We start from the raw sequence: 22,594 nt of genomic DNA on the forward strand, positions 1-22,594 counted from the left end.
TGACTTATTTCCAACAGAGTAAATAGGAGGATGGACATGTTGCCATACAATGATTCCTAGGGTTTACTCCTTGGAAGGAATCACTGTAATATTAAAATCTTTGGTAACCTGGCTATGAGTTTAAAAATCTTTTTACTGTTGAAAGACATATGTATTCAGAGCTGTGTTATGATCTGATATCACTGATTAAATAAAAGTTGATTCCGATCACTGATCTGAATAAATTCAGGATTTAAAGACAAATTCAGATCCATGATCCATTCAGGTGCATTGCCAGTATCATCCACACACTGTGCAACAGAAGATGCTGTAACATACACAAGCATGAACAAATCTAACATTTACAAAGCAGCTTTGTACTTTGCACAATGCTCCTCCGCATGTGTGTCTTATATTGTAGGAAAAACATGACTGTAGCTAATCAAAAGCCTGAGTATTTTTTAAACTAGGTATCTCACATAAGGATAAGGCACAGCAACAGCAGCATGGAACGCAGTACAAGCCAGCTACTTGAATATTTACCCACCTTATTAGACAAAGTATGGTGTTGAGACTACATTGTTTTAAGTACCAGAACTTGTTAGCTTAAAATTTAATTATATCTATATAAAATGGAATGTAGATGTGCCATCAAAAGACACTATGTTATGATGCAGCCTGACAAAAAGTCACACAATTACAATTACTGGAATATTACAGTATAGAGTACCCTTTGCTATATCTCAGCACACAAGCTTTCACAAGATACTGTTTTGGGGAAGGCAGTTATCACTGGAGTCATATGAACCGATTTATTAAGTCGTAGCAATAGTAAGCAAAACAATTACCTCTAGTAACTGATCACCATACTCAAGGCCAGCTTGATGGGCAATGCTTCCACCTGTTACTTTAGAGACAAATATTCCACCATTTTCTCCGCTCACAATGGAAATCCCTAGTGGCTCAGAACCTTTCTGCACTTTAACATGGCGTGGCTCTTCCATGTAGGGCCTTTTAGAGGAGATAGTTAAAACTGATGTGGACAAAGTTGCACTTGAACTGTCACAATGTCAAAGTTACATGCAATACTTTATATCTGTCTGAACCATAATAAAGTATATTTAAACAGTTAATTTAAAAAAAAAAAAAAAAAACTCTTAACTGTCTTAAATGCATTCCTTTAATACCATGCAATGTACAATGACAGAAGCAAATGTATATCAGGTATATGACTGCTCTAAAACATAATGGTAAATAGAAATTATACATAGCATGGTGGTGAGGTTGGTAGGAAAGAAGCTTCCAGGTGCATATTATATAAAAGTAACTGAATCACTGTATATAATATGTCACTTACAAACCATATTCCAGAAAGGCATATTACAAATATAAATGTTGGGAGGCTTTATTGCTAGATAAAACAAACATCATAAATAATAAGATGGTAAATCAAAGGACAAAGCACAAATATCAGATTTCATATCTGTATGCAGAGAAACAAATTAGTAGTGAAAATAAAGCAGTTGCAAACTCAAGCCATTAAGACAGCAGTTTGCATGGCAGCATTACAATTACCATGCAAATTCTCCTCAGGGCAATTATCCAAACACATAAAATAGCACAAAGTGCCCAATACTGCTTGAGAAGGACAACCTTATATCAGGCCAACCTCAAACTCCTTAGTGATGAGAACCTAGGCCTAGGAGCCACAGGGATTCTCAGAAAAGACCTATTACGGAACAGATATCTGAAAGATGTAGAAGATTCGAGAAGAAAACACTTAGAAAAAGACACAAAGTAGTAAGACACTAGCAAGTATAACGAGAACGGCTTATACCAAAGAAAACCCTGATACATTCCCCTTTCCCTCCCCCCATAATGAGGATGTATCCACTTGTACAAACAGGGCTTGACCCTTCATGGTGTGTATAAACAAACAGTAGCCTCATACAAAGTGCTGGTTTGTATTCCTATGAACTGAATAATGCCTACACAGCAAAAGGCAGCAACAGATATTCCCATCTGAGCTCATTCTGAAGCAAACGTCTCATGTACCAGGTGTGGTGTACTTTTAATTTTAATTGCATGATGCTACATTTGACATGCATTCATTTGAACGTTTTCGTTCCTCACTTCGTTGCATCATGTAGACATTCTCTAAATTGTGCCAACTGCTTAAACTATTTTAGTTGTGTTGTTCAGAGACCAGATGAGTTAGTCACTGCTACTACTGCAAGCCAGGCTGAGGAGAGGCATTTTGGGGAACTGTTGTGGACTGGGGCTGGAGCAGAGGACATTATTTAATAAATTATGCTTATTGCCACAGTCTTAAAAGACAACTACTTAGTAGACATCTGCAGCAGTGGCATAATTCTTTGCCATCTCATTAATGCATGGAAGACAAACTGGCTGCTGATATGAATGCAACTCTGGAACCCAGTAATCTTGTAACATCAGCATCATGGTTAAATGTATGTCCTCAGAGTTCGTCTGTCAGTGTAATGAAGATGACATAGGTTTACTCCAAAACCAAAGCCCACATTTTTTGTATGCGGCATATCTTAACTGAACTGTGCTAACTCCCAGAAAACCAGTTTATGAATTTTTTTTTTAAACTCATTATAAGCATGTAAACCATGATGTTACATGAAGCTTCTTGAGACTTGCCAGAATTTCTCAAGGCATATTACCTTATTAAAAACTAAAATTACATCTTTCTGAACTTTTTTTTATTATACCTTTCTGCTTTTCCACCTATACATGCATTTTTAAATTTGTTTTGTTTGTTTGATTTGGACTGAAGTAAGAATCAAACCCATACGAATTGCACAGTATGGTATCTTAGAATTCTAGTAAATACAAAACAAAAAATTAGTAATGCATGTAGTAGAGAACCAATAATAAAGTAGAATGATAAAATTAATAAGGTGTCTTAGTTGACAAGAAGTGTTACTAAAATCAAGTGAAGAGCACACTTCTATAACATTCAGACTGCCTTCCAGAATCACTAGCAGTAGAAAAATTCTTTCATTTACATTAAAATTAATGGAACAAACATTCTTTTTTTTTAAAAAAAAAAATCTGTAATATTGTTTTCTTTATCTGTGGTAAGACCAAGTGAGTTACTTGAATTTTTTGGGGAACAGAGAGAACAGACTAAATAACCACTTAAAATGCTGTCTAGGCATCTTCAAATATTTTTTTACAATAGCCTTAAAATAGCTACTTTCCTAAATTAAGAACTCTTTGTGCTGCTTACTTTTTGGTGGGTTTGTTTGTTGTTTAAAACAAAACCAAACAAAACAGAAGACCACCAAAACTTTGAAATATATTCTTTTTAGAAAGTAAATTCATACTACTGTTTATACATATGCATAGCAAGAGTGAAGGGGCTGGAACCTGTCTGTACTTCAGTTGTTTGATCAACATTAACAGAAATTATTATTTCCCAGAGATCAGACCATAGATCTTGTGTTGAGAGATACAAAGTAATAAAGGTGTCAAAAAAGCTTCAGCTTTTTCAGCTGAGTATTATACATCAGCCATGTGAAAAAGAAAAGAAATTCTGACTTTGAATTTGCAAGTGACAATTAGAGGAACATTTATATGAGAACACAAATTAAGTACATGTAGTACAAAAGTCACATTGAAGTAAAAATGAACAAAAAATCACACAAATCTTACACTCCCTTTACGAGTAGCACTGTCCTTTGTACACAATATGCATTCTAGAGTTACTGCAATAATTTAGTTACCAATTCTTTAAACAAGACAAAAGTTTCATGTAACATTTTATTAATAACTCTTTATTACTACCAGAAAACTTAGAATACAGAGGAATATCCTTATTACGTTATCATTCACATTTTTTGTGGTCAGTTCTTTTACATAAATCAAGCAACACAAAGGGGTCTTGAAGTCCACATAAATACAATCTATTCCAACACATCATAGTTCCTTTACACTGTCAGAATGGCATTTGGCTGCCTTATTGTAAATAAGACCCTGATTCAGGTTTGGGTCTTATTGTTTAATGCTAAGATTTCATGCAAACTTTATCATTCAGTCTAGCCAGGTCATGATAAAATGAAATCAGATGTCCAAGACAGATACCATTGGCAATGTATCTTGAAACTATCTATCATGAGATACAGAATTTTGTCAAAACAGAAAACTCATGTTTTTAAGAAAGTTATCTATCAGGAAAAGTTCTGTAAGCAGATACACACGTATTTAACACTACTGCTAGCAGCAGTAGTGTTAGTAGCAGATCACAGTAGTATACTGGTATCTGTACATAGGGATACATTCTTGCATAATTATGCCCTCAATTTGTCATGTTATCTGGCTAAACTGAATCAAGGCACACTGGTTAGAGCACATATTCTACAATGCTCAAGGCACCTGATACTTATCTGTCATATATTACTGGACTTCATTTTATTTAGTTTTCCAGATTACAGAACAAACCTATCATAAAAAAAGTATCTGAGGTAGTTCAGCTGAAATGGTGTACTGCAATTTAGGCTGCTCTTATTTGGTGTAGCCATTAATTTAACATGGAACAAATAAAACCCTTATTAAATTCCTTAATTTTCTAAATTCAAGAATCTACTCTTCAGTTTAGAAGAAAAACTCCATACAAAGATCTCTTACGTATTTTGCAAAGGAAATAAAAACATCTAATAACAGGACCCGAGATGCACTTCTGTACCCATGTGTTTGTCATTTAAACATTCACACTCCTTTAGCCTAATAAACAAACAATTTCCTCAGACACATCTGTCTTAAAAGCAAATAACATGGGGACCTTACCTATCTTTTCTACGTTCTCCAATGGATACTGGACTAATGGAAATCCTGGGTAATGTAGAAAGGGAGTTCTGAGACTGGTTGCTGGCGAAGGAAGATGTTTCCAGGTTAAGAGGTGACTGTGGAGGAGTTATCAGGCTGGGACTGCTACATTCAGAATGTGACAAGGAGCCTATGGAAAATCAACAGCTCAGTTTTAGTATCCTGCATCTGTCACAGTTTGGAGATCTACACAGATATAGTGAAAGACATCACACAATCAAAAATCAACAAATCACAAATCAATCTTTATTGTCTGAGACAATAAAGAAGACAGACTGCTCATTAGCACTATATTAGCCTTGTATGAGGCTTAGGGTGGCCAGATAATTAATTTTAGACTATGCAAACTTACTGTCATTAGTGACTATGTGTCAACTCTGTCCTCTGTAAGTGTGCACACAACTACTGCCATTCTCAGCAAGGAGAGAAGGTTACAGTCAAGCTACACCATATGCATGTCTAAGAACATTTAGCAATGGAAAGTTAAAGAAAAATAAATAAAAACCAGGAAAGCATAAGTAAAATAAAAATTCAATATGTAGGTTTATTTTCAAATAAAATATTTCTGCACAGCCCTTTCCTTTGGGTAGGACATATATTATGAAACACCTGAAAATACCAACAAAACCCCAGCATGAATCATACAAAGACACACAAAAGCTCTGCCATTTCAAATGAGCTTGACATAACTTTGCATCTCTTTCCTGGTTGTACCCTCCCCAGGTAATTTACTGAACAAGCACCCTGACCAAAACATTGAATTCAACTCAATGAGTCCAACTGGTATTTCTATCATGCCTTTAAATATCCTCCACCAAGCAATTTTGAGTGAAGTACTAAAATACATTCAGGGCATTTCAAAATACACAAACAGTAACACAAAATATGCTACATAATACACAAATAATTTTTAAAAAAGCATGTTATCTCACTGTTAAAACTTTGAAAGACATCATTGTAGAAAAAAAATAGAACTGTAAAACATACAGCAGTGCTGCTTGGTTTTTTTTGTGCACTGTTTCTTAGTGTGCCATGTCCTAGAGTCAACTAACAGAAAAAGCAAGTTTCATTAGAAAGTTTTTTTCTTTTTACCTTTCTATGGCAAAATGCAAATTATGTGACATTAATAAAACTGCCTTATATTGATTTTGCTGCAATCTTAATTTAAGAACTGCAAAGGCTTTGGATTAGTAATACTGAAAATACTATGACTAAAATGAATTATGAAATATTTCACCTCTGTCAGAGCCCATCATGGACCTTGGATATCTGGGTGTTAAAGGGATCTTAATTCGCTCTGTTCTATATTGCAAGTTACTCGAAGAACCTATTTTTACAACAAGAAAACATTACAATAAGAAAAGTAAAAGCAACTACATGGAACAAAAAAGCACATTTAGATCCTGTTTCTCCAGTGAGCATTAAAATTGCTTCTGAATTTATGCACAAACCTTGATGATTACCCTTTTCTATATTGTGTGTATTATATTTCTAGTAAGTTGTCTTTATTACACAGTCAATATAAACAGAGCAAAATGCACTGATACAGTATATACACACTGTTCCTTCCTTTATGAAAAATATTTTGAGTATTTTTTCAAATGAAACTTAACTTGAAGTCAGGAAAAGAATCATCTGCCCAAGATCTAACACCTCTGTTTACTAAGAATCCATGGGACTTTCCAAAAGGCATTTAAAATATTCTCATTATATGCTGTTTGCATGAATATTTAACTTTTTGAGGGTGGCTGCAAACTGTTACACCAGTTTTTGCTGCGGTTACAAAGCTGCCGTGCTCTATTCAGATGGAACTGACAATGACTGATTGGCTGTGCCTGATTTCACAAACAAGCACAAAATATCATGACATAATTTGAAATTTTCAAAACCCTAAAACATTAAAGTCTCATAGCTAGAAACCACGTATTTGCTTTGGTATTACTAGGAAAGGCATAAATAACCTTACATGTCAATTAAATAAATAGAAATGTAACTTGTCTTCCAACAATACAATTTATGTTAGGCCGTCAATCATCCTTGGCTTTTTGTTCTGAGGGCTCTCTCCTTTTCTTCTCTCAACCTCACTGAACCTCAGCAATACTTTGGCTAGGCATCCCATTTTTATAAGGCTACTTTCAAACAGAAACAGGCATATAAAGGGGAATCACTTACATACATACACAGCATTTTAAAGAGATTAAAGAATGAATTAAACACAGCTACTTCCAGGGAACACCTTTAGCCGTAAAACAACAAAAAATGAAGCCAAGGTACACAGGAAGCTTTTAGCCTTTGCTAGCTACAACAATCCATTTATTGTCTCCAATATATAGCAATCCCATAGGAAATAAATTATAAAAGCTAATTACCAAGTCTTGCACTGGATGGTAATGAATTTGAGCCATGAGATGCTCTTGTACGTGAGTTTTCAGAGTAGTCATTGGAGTGTTTATGACTTAGGTCCAAACTCAGGCGACCTTGATGCTGGGAACTACATCAGAAGGAGAACAGGGCAAGACTCAGAACTGGGCAAAGCAAGTCAGCAAATAGCAAACTGGCCAACAAAATGTTTTGGCTATGCTTGACTACCAATTAAAATTAATGCTCCCATCCTTCCCACTTCCAACTAACGTTTTATCAACTAAGTGAAATTAGAGGAAAAATAGCCTAAAGTGCTAATGAAAAAAAAATTAAAAAAAACGCATCAGCACTTGCCAGGACAGGAAAAAACATTAGAAATTAGTTCATTTTAAAAAATATTTCTTTGTCAAGATCAGCCAGTGGAGCAGAGGGAAATCTAATCCATCAGTTAGTGAAAGACATGAAAGCAACTGACACATCACTTCTATGCAGTAATGGTTCTGACAGCCATAGGACAAAATAACACACAACAGCAGCATGTTTCACTCTGCACTGTATTAGACAACTACTAGAAGCAAATTCATCCTAATGAAAACAAAAATTTAAGACGATACAAATTCCAAGACACCTGGGATGCAGATGCTGGTGGCATATTTGGCTGGCGACTGATGGGCAATTGCTAGTGTGAACTCTATGGCTCCAGGCAGTATAAATTGGATTTCTCATGACAGCAGTTACTGCAGGGCATGGTGCTAAGCTTCTTGGTACCGTACCTGCTTAAGATGATAAAAACATGTTCTTACCAACATTATCAGCATATAAATAACAGATTTTAAATACACAGAAAAATTGTTATAATTACATATTTTAACGTTTGGATGTATAATGACGTACCTATAAAGAAAAGTTGTTAGCACACAATACATTATTAAGAACCATGTAACACCTTTTAAGTGGTACACGCATATTTAAAATACGGTTTATAATTTTGCAAAGAGCCCGCAATAAAGTGGATTATACTACCAAACATGAAGTCATTCACAGTATATAATTTTAATATGCACTGGTAGCTAAAACTTATTTTTTTCAAGTATCAAACTTTTTTATATAACAACAAAAATTCTACATTTCACTGTGAACAGTCATCTGACAGGAACACAAGTTTTTATTCAGTACTTGAACTGACTGCTGCTGATATGACTCTGCCCCTCTTGTGTTGCCTCAAAGAATCCCATTTCTAGTGTGTCTTATGACTTCAAATCACAGTATTGCAATATCTATGAAATTTATCACGCCAGCAGTTCTTGAAGTACATTCATCCTTCAGTACTCAACCAAAGTCCACCTCAGCAGTTTCCTCTTAAATGAGCTGGTAGCATAGAATACAATAGAAAAAACCTGTTCTCGTTTGAAGACGTAAAATTATATAACTATTCTAATCTCAGTTTGACTTGATTGAGTTATGCAAAGGTATTGGGCTAAAACAAAGCTTTTGGTTTAAAGAAAGTATTAAAAGCTACTATTTCTACTACCATTAAAATAGAGAGTGAGAAAAAAAAAAAAGAGTATAATAAATCAAGAAAGAGCAGAAGCTTCTTTTATCTGAGCTACTCTTCAATAAGTCTTTACATTCTGAAAATTGATAGGGACAACAGGGTTTGAAGTTGTCCATTGTTCCAGATACACAAGTCATTACCACCTTCATGGTCTCCAGTAGGAAGAAAGTTTTTAATAATTTCTAGAACGCCCAGAGTCTGGAGCTTTCCAAAGAATTGAGGATGGACTCATAAAAGCTTAAGCTGTCTTGATGTGAAAAACTTGCATAAGGAGCTGCTGAAAGTAGCTACGCTAAAAAACTGAACAATACTTCTGGCAACAATTTTACCAAGTGCTTTTGGACTAGTTCAAAGCAACTAGCATATGATACCCTAATTAGCTCCTGAAGCACTGCATTAAGTGCAAATTTAAAACCTGCTAACATGAACTTCAACACCAACTGTTTGGCGAAGTGAGATAAAACGCTAACGGGCTTGTGTTCTACCCAAGTATACTGATTGCTGTATGAGCTGCTTGCGAGTCCCGTCTTCAGCAGCCTAATATCTCAAACACAATGGCACTGAATCTTTCACTTAGATTAAGATCATAACCTGTTTGTGTACTCAGCTTGAGATACTCCAAGTATTTAATTTCAAAGAGTCAGAACTTAGTATATGGCACCTTATAAATATCAGATCTTTTTCTTTGAAAGTGTTTCAGAAGTAAGTAGCTAAAGCTCGGGACGTCTCCATTGACTGTTCGCTTTCAAATACACTGGAAATCTTACTTGCCTCCCTACTGGATAGGCTCCACCTTGTTCACCACTGCTGTATTCAAAACCCTGTACAGAAACTGACGAAACACACATCCTTCAGCCAGGAGTATCTCAGTTTCCTTTATGTTTCTTAAACAAGCTTCACATCTTTTAAGTCTAAAAGCTGAGCAGACTGTTCAGATTACAATACATCATGGAAATGTGTTCTGTGAGTCAAGTTTGTTCTGCACTTATCATGACTAATCCCCAACACGGACAAATTCCTTGGGGCAATCCTAGAAAGTAACGAGGAGTTCTGTCACTCACCTGCTGATATGCCACCAGCATATAAGGCAGTAGGCACAAAGCCATCACTGTGCCTAGCAGAACGTTTTGGTGAATATGGTGCCCAGTCCTGTAGCTCTGGAGACAGATGTTCCTCACTAGCTGGAGCATACTTCTGCACCTACAAAACCACAGAAATTTGATTACAGGAAGTTGGAGATCCAGAGGAAGAAAAATAAAATATCCACACTCTGTAGACAGTAAGCAATTTCAAACTTTCTAGTTTCTGTTCCAGAATGTGCTCATCATCACAGTGCTTGTTACACCTTTATCTTTCAATGATGCTGTTCACTTCTATACCCTTTCTTCCTCCATCCTGCTCTGTTATTCCTTTTTGCTATTTTGTAATCTTTTTTGGCCAATATTTGCAACTTAAATTATATACTTGCCTTCACTATAAAACACCCAGGATTTAGTTATGTTTCTTCCTTAAAATACTGCTTTCACAGGACACTGCAGCTATTATTTCAGCCCCCATTCACAAGCATTTCCTAAAGACTTGGCAAAAAAGCCAGAAAGTGTTTTCCTGTAAGCCTGTATTTTCAGATGTGTGGAGCAACCACTCTTCAAAACAGCAATTCAGGTTCTGGAATTATCACAACTTATGTTCTGTACGTAACAGAAAGACATTGGTGAGTTAAGAAACATAAGAATAGCTCAAATATTGACAGTGATGCTAAAAAGCTGCAAGTTCAGGGCTCAGTACACAGAGTTTATACATTTGAAATGTACAACACAAAATATGAGATTGAAGTATGTATTAAGTGAAAAATAATTACTGAAAAGGTACTCACAGTTTTCATGACGGCAGTATTTTAATTAAATGAAGAGGTACTGGGAGCACAAAGACTCTAAAATTCAGAGGCACCTTCTTATCTCAATAATTGATTGTTACCATGGGTGTATTAATTGTACTGTTTACTATTTGGGGACGAAAGTTAAGTTTATCAATTTACCAAAATACACAAAATGAATTGTGTATCTACACAATTAAGGAAACTGAAAACATCCTGTATGACTACAAATTCAACTACACTGCATGTTCTATATACAAATTTTTGATATTACAAACACTACTTCAGGAATTAATACATGCAGACTGGACACTATTGTCACACAACCTGCCGTAGCTGTAATGCAGAAAGATGATTCCATCTGAGAGAAATTTTCAGAGTGAGTGGTGTCCACATTTTGAGGCATAGTATCACTTGTGCATTCCAGTCAACAAATTTCAAATTTAGAGTTAAAAAGCTCTGCCTGTTTTCTGGAAGGATGGGAGAGAAATTAATGGGAAGGGAGAGGGGGGAGAGGAGGAAGGAAACACAGAGACTAGTTCTAGTTGAAACCTAGAAACATAAATTAACTAATACATCAAGTAACCTTAAAAACCAGAAGTTATGACTTCATAATTCTACTATACCATTTTCCTCTTCACCTCAAACCAACACTCACATGATACCTGCAATATCAGATAGTATGTAGAACCAACTTTAATGTCCTCATCTATCCTTTCCAGTCCCTCAAGTAGTGAGTGCCAAAAACACCTCTCTGTTTCAGCTAACACATTGCTTACATGGAAGTCCCCACCTACATGTGTCCTTGTCACAGCTGGAAACTCATCTCACATTTCAGAAATATTACTAGAATTATAACCAGGACAGTGTATATGCTCAGGAAAATGCACTGTAACAAAGGCTGGGACGATCAGTGCTAACAGGTCAATTTGATATTCTCTGTAAAGCCAACACCACGAATTTAAATGTGTTTAATAGCTTGATCATGCTCTGCTGTTATTTAAGTACCAAAAGATAACATAAGTTATACCTTCCTTAACTTCCTGCAGTGCAGTTCTTGATGAAAAAACATGACCCTTCTCTTAGCCATACTGCTCCTCAGAACCATTCAGAACAAATCTGCTCATTTCAGCTGCAAAATTAAACCCTTTCACTTTTCTGTAATTTTCTGTGCTGGTGTGGGCTGGGGTAGTAGTAGTAGCTAGTATGGGGCTATGTTTTGGATTTACGCTGCTTATAAACAGTGCCTACACAGAGTCAAGGCCTTTTCTGCTCCTCACACCACCCAAACCAGCAAGTAGGCTGGGGTGAACACGAATTTGGCAGGGAAGATGGCTAGGACAGCTGACCCTAACGGACCAGAGGAATATTCCATACGAAATGACATCATGCTTAGCAAGAAAACTAGCAGGAAATTTGGTCAGCACGGCTGCCGCTCAGCAACTGGCTGGGCATTGGTCAGTTGATGGTGAGCAGTTGCTGTCATTTGCACGACTGGAGCAACGAAACCCCAGATCCAGTAGAGCGTGTCCTTGTAGATTAAATAACAGAAACTATGTTTCTTGTATGAGTTTGAAGCAGAAACTTAGCTGCTCATTTAGCCCCACAGCTGTGTGCAAACCAGCAAAGGACCAGGCAACTCAGCATCTTGTGCCAAGCATGACAATTACACCGTGAGGAAGACATAAGGCTTTCCTCCTCGAAGACCCTCAAGACAACCACCAGACAGCAATGCACAAGCACAAAAAGGAGGAGACTTATGATAATGAACTGATTGCAATATCTCCACCTTCTCTCGGAATCCTAACGATTATGCATGAGTGTATGATTATAGCCCATATCATCCCTGCTCCCTGTCCCTTCGATGTGCAAGTTTGGAGGAGTGATCCCACTTGCAGCCGGCGCCGTAACAGACTTACCTGCTTTATAACCCTCCCAGAGTTATAAAGTTTGTTTCCAAACGTCACCACTTGTCTTTATTGGGTTTTATTTCTCTGTTATTTTCAGTTTCATTAAAACTTTTAAAATTTTCATCATCATTATTACTTCAATTATTAAACTGGTTTTAATTCAATCGTTGAGTTTTCTCACTTTTACCCTTCTGATTCTCTTTCCCCATCCTGCTGGGAGGAAGTGAGCGAGCAGCTGTGTGAGGCTTAGCTGAGAGCTGGGGTTAAACTACAAAAACAGTGCAGAAATGGCTGAACACCTCCATAAAAAAAGCTGAAAGCTCTCTGTAACTAATTTTTCCCCCAACATGTGAAGGAATGCAGAAGGCATACAATGGAAGCGGCCAAAAAGAGACAAAGAGAATTGCCAGTTCTTCTCTTACACCATTATTTTTGCAGAATATAGCTTCAAATCTTGCACTACTTCAGCTCTGCTATCTGTATTGCTTCTAAAACTAAGGGGTTGGATTATCCAGGTATAAACAAGTACAGGCAAAGAATATGATATCCTAAGTCATTATGACATGATTATATTCAAGAAAACTAGAACTATTTGAAACTTCATGTTTTAGCTGGGAAAAAAATAAACCTGTAGCTGCCACCTGAGCATATCTGAGGCCAGGGACCTGAAACTACATTATTATACTATTTTATATAATGCAGTAATCTAAATAAGTTCTTCTTCCTGAATGACATAAAATTTTTCTTCCACCTACTCTAGTAATACATGACCCACAATCTCCACAGCAGGTTCTAACAAATTATACTCTCATTTTGAACTGTATTATCAAGCCATATTCTCATAAACAGCCAATCTTTACAGTGTCATGTGCCTGACACCCTGTGAAATTTAGATTAGGCGTACAAAATTATTTAGACATACAGAAAGACTTATAAAGAAAAACACTGTGAATGTTATATTTTTTCCCATTAATTTGTACAGGGAGCTGGGTAACCGATCTGACTTTTGTAAAACTTAGCTTTTCTAAAGTTGTCTCTTTGCATTGTTATTTAATTTTTTTTCCAAGCTGTCAAAAACATGCAAGAAAGAGCCCAGATCTTCCAACAAGCACCATTAAAACACAAGACGTGACTGCTATGCAGAACCTTAATGCTTCCGTTTGGTGGTCACCACTGCCTATTAGATACTGCAACTACACAAATTGGTTTTGTATTTTGTGATACTGCAAAGTGCCAACTGAGTCTGGATAGCTTCGCAGGGGACCTGGATTTTGAGAACAGGCTATGCTTCTCCTGTTACAGTAAGTAACTGGGCACCCGAAACCATACTGAAACTAAACGTTAAGTCTAGTTTTGTGCTTCAATATACCAAGCTTCTACCTGAAGAGCAGGATTATGAACGGGCATAGGTGTTATTTTATGCCTCAGAGCAGGAGCTGATTTTGGCCTTGGTCTTTTAATTTCTGGCTCTTCAACTCTTTGAAAGCCGATGTCATCTTCACAGGATTTCCTTGAAGAGAGGTGAGTGCAGTCAATTCCCTCCTCTCGATAATAATGCCCAGCATTCCTGCTGCACCCCTTGAGAGTAGCAGAATCCTGTTTCAGTGCCAAGGAAACTGGAGCTTGGGCAGTTGCTGGGCTGGTGGGTGGTGATCCAGTTGTTACTGTAGACTCTGATGCAGAGCTTGCCTGCTGTTTATGTTTAAACTTGATCGAGTCGCTTCTCTTAGGAGGAGTTGGAGGGGTTGAGGCCACTTCAGCTTTCGATGGCTGAGGTGAATGTCCTGTCACCTGATTAGGGGAAAGGTACTCCACTTTGGGAGGAGTTGGTGGTCTTTTGAAAGTATCAGGGTCAAAGATGGATTTCCTTTGCTTTGGCTTTTTGTACACAGAGAACTTTTCCATTTCTGTTGCCGAGATATTAACCATGACTTTTGGCCAGGTACCACCACTATGCTTAGTTCCATGCCCTTTGTCAAAAGCAGTCTCAACCATCATACAGTCAGCTCCTGTAGGCTCATAAGGCAGCCTCCTGTTGTCCAAATCAACAGCTCCATAGCCTTGGTCCTCATATGTCTCTGGGTTGAATGAACTCAGACTGTGTTCCGAATTACTGTGGCAACTGTGCACTGTGTTCCTACGAGAGTCTACTCGTAATGTGTTGTTGGGGAAAGGTTTGTGATCACAAAATGAACCACTGCCCTGATCACTCTGGATCTTCTTGCCATCGAGGATGTCCGGATTGAAAATGTCAGTCTGGGTTGAGCTGTTGAGTTTCAGATTTCTTTTATTTTGGGCTTGGATCTCTGATGCATGAACCCTACAGTTTGATATTTTTTCTGAGTCCTTCAGATTTTCAAATATATTTTGACCACTCCAAGATGAACTCTGAGGAAAAACCTGAAACAAAAACCACATGTGATCACCTTATTATCATGGCTGACTTCCGTTTAGCATGAGGCATACTCTGATCTCCTTGATTTACCTATACCTAAGTATATCTGTTCAGATACAGTTGGGAAGGGTTTAATAAAGTCTTACAGATTCGAAGCACAAAACATAAGACAAGATAAACCTAGGAATTTTCTGAAACGTTTTCAGAACAATTCCAGCAGGCCAAACTTCACATGGTGGCAAAAACACTGAACTGACCATGATTTGCATTCTACTTCTGTCTCTATTAAGTGATGCTAAGAAGTCATCTTTCATTGCCCATTTCCCTTCATTTAGTCTTTTTACTTTCTTAAAACCTCAAGCTCTCTGGAGCTGGAATTGTCACTCTCAAAGCCAGTGTGACAGGCCCAGCATAAGGGTATTCTACTCTCAATAAGCAAAACAGAACAGTATTTTCATAGCAATAAGCCTGAAAAAGAAAGATTTGTACTTAATCCTCTTGATAGACAGAGTTCAATTTTCTGTACAACACCCTCCTGACTATAAGCAAACCTTTCTCTAGTCAGGAGACAGTTTATCTTTTCTGCACAAAACTGCTGCAGCTCTGACAAAGAAACCAAGAAGAAAGAAGCAATTTTGCCAGGAGTCATGTCAGGTGACCAGCAAATGAGAAAAGTAGAAGCAATAAATATGTTTAATTTCCTACCAGATGCCGCAATAGCCTTACTTTGGAAATAATGACTGAGTGTACCACCAGTGAAATGCATCCCAATGCTCTTATTTTCAACAAAGACTTTCCCATGATGATAAATTAATTTTCTTCATATACTCTTCCCTGAACAACTAAAAGAATTCTGTATAAGTTGAAGAAAATTCTGCAAGTTTACCTTCTCCTACTCACCTTCATCAGTGACAGGGTAAGAGAATCTTTACAGTTTCGTAGCAAAGCTTCACATTCAGTAAGCGACTTATTATCTAGTGCAATGCCATTGATCTGCACACACACACAAAAAGAAAAAAAACACAAAACAAAAACAAAACAAACACAAAAACACATCAGATATCCATAAATCCAAGGCAGCAGACAGGGAGTGTCCTAAAGGTAGCATCTCAGAGACAGGGAAATGGCTAGCTTTATACACATACATGACAGAAGTCTTGTTGACCCTATCCTGCCTTTTTCCACACTCCACTAAAAAAAGAAGCCTAACTACAATTTTGCTACTCCTCCTAGAGACCAAGTATAACAAAGGTTGTTTTACTACATTTAGCCTCTATGTGCTTGCACATTGACAGTAAGCACCTTCCGTCTCACAGGAGTTCCTAAATCAGACAGGTTGTTTAAGGCTGTAAATGTACACAGGGAAAAACCTCCCCCCAAGACGGATGACATCTGTGATACCGTAATTTAAAAGAGAAGACACTTTCCAACCAGCCAAGGGATGTGTTTTTGGAACTGACCCTTCTTATTCAGTACAAAAATCTTAAGTATCTTTATATATAAGCCAAGTGTGAAGAATAAGTCAGTCCCTCTGGAAAAAATTCTCACATGAACTAAGTGTAGCAAATTATCTCTATGTTGTATTAATCACTCAGCCTACAAACACATTAATTTATAATAAATATTTAGTGAATATAAAAAAAGGTTATAATACAGTGCAAGTAAAATATTGATTAGAAAGTTTGGGATCTTAAAGAGTAGCATTAATGATAATACTTTCTTTTTAAAAAGTTCTTTAAAATGAAAGTATTCTTAAGACTTACAGCAATTACTCTATCTCCCACAGTCAGGGAACCCTCTTTGGCAGCTGGGCTTCCAGGCACAACAGCGGCAACAAATACACCATTTTCTAGACTGACTCCACTATCTGAAATACACACAAAAAATACACACACAAAAATTTAGTTTACACCTGCAATTTAAACACCTTGCTCAAACAGCATGTCTGACTTGCCTGCATTAAAGAAATATAACTACCAATTGAATTTCAATTTCTGAGAACCCTTTTTAAGAAATAAGAACACAGTGGGTGCAAGTAGGGATTTTGGATATTGCAAAATTGAATACAATCATACAAAGCTGGGATGACTGATGGGTTTAACAGTCTTGTTTAGACTCCCAGTAATGCTCCAGACAGGCAGCTAACTAGAACTAAGTATTAAAAAAAAACCAACAGAACAACCCCAAGACCCATCCAAAACCAAAAAAGTAAAGCTGTACTTACAGAATAAAATTATCATTATTAGCATTCTTAGTTTACTAAAAGCAATTAATGAAATTCCCTAATTAGGAAGAATTAACAGTTTAAGTGGGATTTAAGCAAAGGCTCAGAATATGTACCTTTATGTTAAGCCATTTTTCGCTGGACAAACACATTTACATACATCCTTTGTAGGCATTACCTTTATGTCCAGAAACATTGATGTGAAGAGGTGTTATCACTCGCCCACCTAAGGACTTCCTTCTTCGAACCACCATGTTAATTACACCTCCTCCATTTAGAACAGCTTTTATAACTTGTTTTTTATCCTTATTAGTAAGGTCCACATCATTTATCTTCAGCAACCAATCATTGACTCTGGTAGATAAACAGAAATAAGCACGTCAGTGTTGTAAGTGTACTTTGCTGGACACAGGACATAAATTAACATCCATGAAAAGGGATGCAACTGAGCTGATCTCAATACAGTAACCCTTAATTATCTGGAGTTCTCCATTCCTGAAAAAAAAACATTGAATTGCAGCTAAATGAATACAAGGACTTCTAGCCTGCACTTCACTATCTGAACTATATCCTCAAATCACTATGACTACTCATTCAAAAGCAACTATTTGGACAGAGGAAAGTTATTAAAACTATCAATACGAAGAACAGGAATAGTTCTTGAATTGTTGATTGCTCTACTCTCCCTTTCCCCTTGCCCTCCACCAATAGCTCACCCTCATGTCCTTCCCGAAGTTTAAATACACAGACCAAAGTTTGAGGAGATAATAAACAGAGTAGGTGAGGCAAGGAAACAAAAGAACCTTTAAAAACTGCTTGTTTTTTAAGTGATGCGTCAAACAGCATTTTATTTCTGTAATGCTTTTAGGCATTAGTCTTCTCAGTGTGATTTCCCAAACAACATTAATAATATACAAATGACCAATGGCAAAAAGAACTTTAAAAAAAATGGGAAAAATTGAATATAATTTACAATATGCTCATACTTAGTCCATTATGATCAACAAAACCCAAGTATATTCCAAAGTCAAATCCTACCTTAATCGACCGTCAGCGATACTTCCTTTGTCTACTTTGGTAACAAAGATCCCACAGTCTCCAGGGAGGTACGGTTCATTTACGCCTTCTGCCACATCAAAACCAAGTGCTTTCAAGTCCATATCATCCTAACAAATATTAACAAGTGACTCAACTGCACTGGCAACCATTGTGGCCCTGTCTGTTAGCAAGAGGCATTACTGCATGTTTATACTATGCTCTTACATTTACAGGGTACATGTTCTATGCAAGTTTTCATATTTTGTATTTCAAATATATAAGCTCCTAATTCCATTAGTTGTTAGCTACCCTCTGGCATTAGAACAATGCTTCCCTCTCAGATTAAGGCTGAAACAATGCAGAAGTGGAACTTACAAGAACAGGAAAGTAGAAAAGAACATGAGAAAGCATGTTCAGACATATATAACCTGTTTTAAGGTATAACACTGGATGTCTAATGCGAGAACAAAGATATGTTCCCCAAGAATGGGCATTACTTGGCGGAAAAAAATTAAATGTGAAGGTAAGTAAACAAGCAGTATGTCTTAGTAATAAACTCAAAAAAAAACCATCTGCTTTGCTACGGCTAAAGGCTAGAAGTAAACAAGAAAGAAATTTCTACCATTATGGGGGATATTTTCTAAACACAGATTAGAAGTGATATTCTACAAACCTCGGCCCAAAAACATCACCCTCAACGTGAAATGTGATACACATCTATAACGAACCAAACATTGAACCTAACAGGGAAATGCTTTGGTAAATGGCAAGGTCACTGTAAAAATCCTGGTTTAAAAAAAAATAAACTGGGACCAACTGAACACAAACTAATTTATCATTCCTACTTTCCATGTTAGAAAGTACACTTATAAAAATTAGAGAACTCCACTTGAAATCAACTGGACCAACCATGTCAGCATACTGAAGGGAGATGATGCTTGAAATTTAAAATCCAACATGCAAAAATTAAGTAAGATTAAATCATGATGTGTATGGCATTGTTCTAGACATGGGTTGATGACTAAAACTGGAAGAGAATAAAGTCCTAAAGGAGACTAAGATGCCTGGACTAGACTAAAGACTCCTAAGACTAAGAGCTAAGGATGAACCATGCAAAATTATGAACATTTACTAGAAATTAAATTGACCTAAACCTGAAAAAATATACTAAAATCCTTACAATTCTTAAAAATGCTCTATGTAAATGAAAAGTTCATAGGGAAGAGTATAAGGCTGCCACAAAATAAAGATTGAGTGGAGATCACAGTATCATTTCACAGCCTCAGAGCTGAAGAGTTTTGAGCTGAGCAGTTATATAGAACAACAGCTTAAACAGGCAGGCGAAGCTGAAGCAAAAACAAAAGGATTTAAATGTATTCAAATGTATAATCTCCATCTTGGAATTCAAATGCTGATAGCTCAGCAAGGATTTTTCCATATACCTAATCAAGGTTGGCACAATATTATTACTATAATTTGACAGCAGCAAGTGTAATCCCTTTGTTTCAGAAAGGAAACATCAAATAACAAAGTTTACAGTCTTCAAAATCAAAACAAAATAAATCTAAGTCTACTGATCTCAGTAATGCAAACATTCAGAACTATCTTTGAAGTTAGAATAACTAAATATCTGCACATTAATAGAAAATTGGTCAGATCGCAATGTTTTTTACCAGAAGTATGGGATATGCCAGACTTGCTAATTGATTTGACAGACAAAGGAAAAGGAAAATCATTAGTTATCAATTAAAATGGAGGAGATGGCAATGCACAAAAATCGGATGATGAAGGAGCTGGCCAAAAGACATGAAAAAGCATGATGAAAGGGGAATTGACACCCTAGAAAGAATGGCCTGATGGATCAGCATCGGTACTCAGTTCATATAGTGTTTTCAATCTAAATATTCCAACATATAATAATACTAAATAATATTTTTAGTGTCAAAAAAGAAACGTATTAGTTGTTTTGTTGGGATGCACTGTCAGAACACAGAGAGATTGGAGGAGCTTAAAAAAAGATGATCCACAAATAATATCACAGTAGATAAAAGGGATTTAATATGACAGCATTGCATCACAAACTTTGTCATTCAGGAATAAGAAAGAAATTCTGGTCTATGCAGAAGCTGTTATAAGTGAAACAACCTGGAAGACCACTTGTGTGATCTATGCAGTCAAAAAAATTACTATTAGCAAATGATGTGATGTGTCAGCTAAAAATTTGAAATAGAACAGAATATAAGACTTGTAAACAAAGCAGTGAAATAAAAATTCTAAACAGTAATGAAGAAAAATAAAATTAAATGGAGGAAAGCACTACTAGGATAACAAAAGAATATAGAGGTTATCTGGAAAGCTAAAGACAAGAACTTTATTTAATGTGCCCAAATGGAAAAGGGATTTAACTGTCTCTGTAGACAAGCAAGTCTGATGAGCATCTCCTTTCATCCCAGATTTTTAAGATGAAGGGTAACGTTGCCCTAAAATGTACGCTTATGACGAATAAATAGTTTTAATGTTTTTCATTTCCTAACCATGTTAGCAAAAGTAGGAGAAATAACTTTATGTAAAAGAGTAACTATTTTATGCATAGATTATAAGTGATGTTGCCTGTAAGAGCAGAGGACTGGCCTCTTTGATGTCAGCCTTTCCATCGCATCTCTAGTTTTGGTTGCCTTAGCACTGCCATTTCTGCAATGAACCACTTAACTTTAAGATCAACTTCAATATTTTCTTTTATAGTCCATGGACCTGGCTACCCCACAAGACCAGATGGAGCAATGACTTCTATTTATAATTTATATGAAGAAAAATACAAGGCTGTATATAACAGCTTGGTTTTGTCAACTACTTTCTTTTAGATGTTATTGCACTTACTGCAAATGTGTGTGTGCTGCCACACACAACAACAGTAAAGAAGTAGAAAAAAAAACCACCACAGATTAAGAGCTACTTTCAATCAGACCTAGTATCAAGATGTTATAAGTGACTTCAAAGCCATCCAATACATGAGAATGCAGTTCATGTTTTTTACTCACTCTGTCTTTTTCAAATTCAACCACTTCTGTTTCCCATTCCAGAGAATCTGTGTCTATGGCTGAGTCATGGGAACTATGGGCCATCAACTGCCGAAATCTGGCCTCTTTTTCCAACTGGTTCTCCATCTTCTCCCTAAAGGAAGTAATTATTTATAGACACAGACAACCCTTTTAAATAAACCGATACATAATGTTATCATCATGAGATACCTTGTATTTTTTTTTCTAAATCAAAAATCCAAGCTGTGCCAAAAATTTGCCCCATCCTTCCATCTTTCCAATATTCTTGGGCTGCTATCAAATTGACTTTCCTTTTCCATATATTGTCCTAACATAGTCTTACTTTTTTTTCTTTACACGATTGAAGCACACAACTACGTTTCTAACATCTTTCAAAAAGCATTTAAATTTACTGTCAGATAAGCTGCATCAGTATGCTCAGGACAAGTGAGGCATGATATATATCAACAACAAAACCTCTTCCACAACCCATTGAGATGATGCACATCTTCCTTGTATTCATAAACTAGTGAGAATACAGTTGGAAGGAACTAAATTGCAGTTTATCTGACTTCAGTGCAAGAATCCCACATTGCCCAAGTGTTTTTCAATACAAAGCTTAGAATATGTCTCATTAACAGGACAAAAAGGTTAAGAAAGGACAACTTAGGATCCTGACCACCACAATAATTTCCATGGTAACAAAGAATACAGCCAGTCCTTCTACACACGGTACGGGTACCTGCTACCCACAGCTGTAACACACGGTTCACTTGCAAACACAGCTAACAAGCCTAAGTTTTTATCACACACTTTCACACAGCTGGATCATTCCTCTAACATACTTGAGCTCCTTCAGTTCACGAACCGCATCGTTTTTCTGCTTTCTCATGTCATCCAGGTTGCGAAGAGCTTCAGCCAAGTCGCTCACAGCCCGGTCTCTCTCCCTCCTTAAGTTGTCACACAAAGTCCTTCAAAAACAAAGTCTCCATTTAGTTACTTAAAATCCTACGAAAGTAACAAACTAGTTTTACCACATTGTACAGTTAATGCAAAATTTTAAAGAAGTTTCACAAGATCTCTCCCTAAAAATGAAAAAAAGAAAAAAAATCACATATGCTAGGTCTTAAGGAAAAGCTTGTTAACAGAACAGATAACTTTGTTCATCCCTTTCAAAACTTTATTTTTACTTTTCTTTAAACTATCAGAAAAAATGTCTCACTATTTTCCCTCAGTTCCTTACTTAGTAGCAGGTATGTTAGGTACTTTTTGCAAAATGTTCCTACAGGTAAAGAATTATTTGCAGGACTACAGCTCTAGCAGGATTAGTTATATCATGCCTAAAAGAATGTGAAATTTGTTGTCCC

The 22,594-nt window shown here is 36.5% G+C and overlaps 1 protein-coding gene across 1 annotated transcript in view; it reads right to left on the reverse strand.

Annotated features, from left to right (window-relative positions):
- The window catches only part of DLG5 (discs, large homolog 5 (Drosophila)), a gene marked incomplete at its 5' end in the record, with an annotated part of 45,590 nt that overhangs the window by 13,624 nt on the left and 9,372 nt on the right, over positions 1-22,594 (reverse strand). The window contains 13 exons of the mRNA XM_008945104.1: positions 828-990; positions 4,795-4,963; positions 6,071-6,160; positions 7,203-7,324; positions 7,823-7,967; positions 9,811-9,949; positions 13,913-14,932; positions 15,828-15,920; positions 16,691-16,794; positions 17,330-17,505; positions 18,190-18,317; positions 21,228-21,360; positions 22,073-22,198. Of these exons, the coding sequence (XP_008943352.1) occupies positions 828-990; positions 4,795-4,963; positions 6,071-6,160; positions 7,203-7,324; positions 7,823-7,967; positions 9,811-9,949; positions 13,913-14,932; positions 15,828-15,920; positions 16,691-16,794; positions 17,330-17,505; positions 18,190-18,317; positions 21,228-21,360; positions 22,073-22,198 (2,608 nt within the window). The remainder of the gene's footprint in view (positions 1-827; positions 991-4,794; positions 4,964-6,070; positions 6,161-7,202; positions 7,325-7,822; positions 7,968-9,810; positions 9,950-13,912; positions 14,933-15,827; positions 15,921-16,690; positions 16,795-17,329; positions 17,506-18,189; positions 18,318-21,227; positions 21,361-22,072; positions 22,199-22,594) is intronic.

Source organism: Merops nubicus, unplaced genomic scaffold (assembly GCF_000691845.1).
Source record: "Merops nubicus isolate BGI_N331 unplaced genomic scaffold, ASM69184v1 scaffold7838, whole genome shotgun sequence".
Classification (NCBI taxonomy): Eukaryota; Metazoa; Chordata; class Aves; order Coraciiformes; family Meropidae; genus Merops; species Merops nubicus.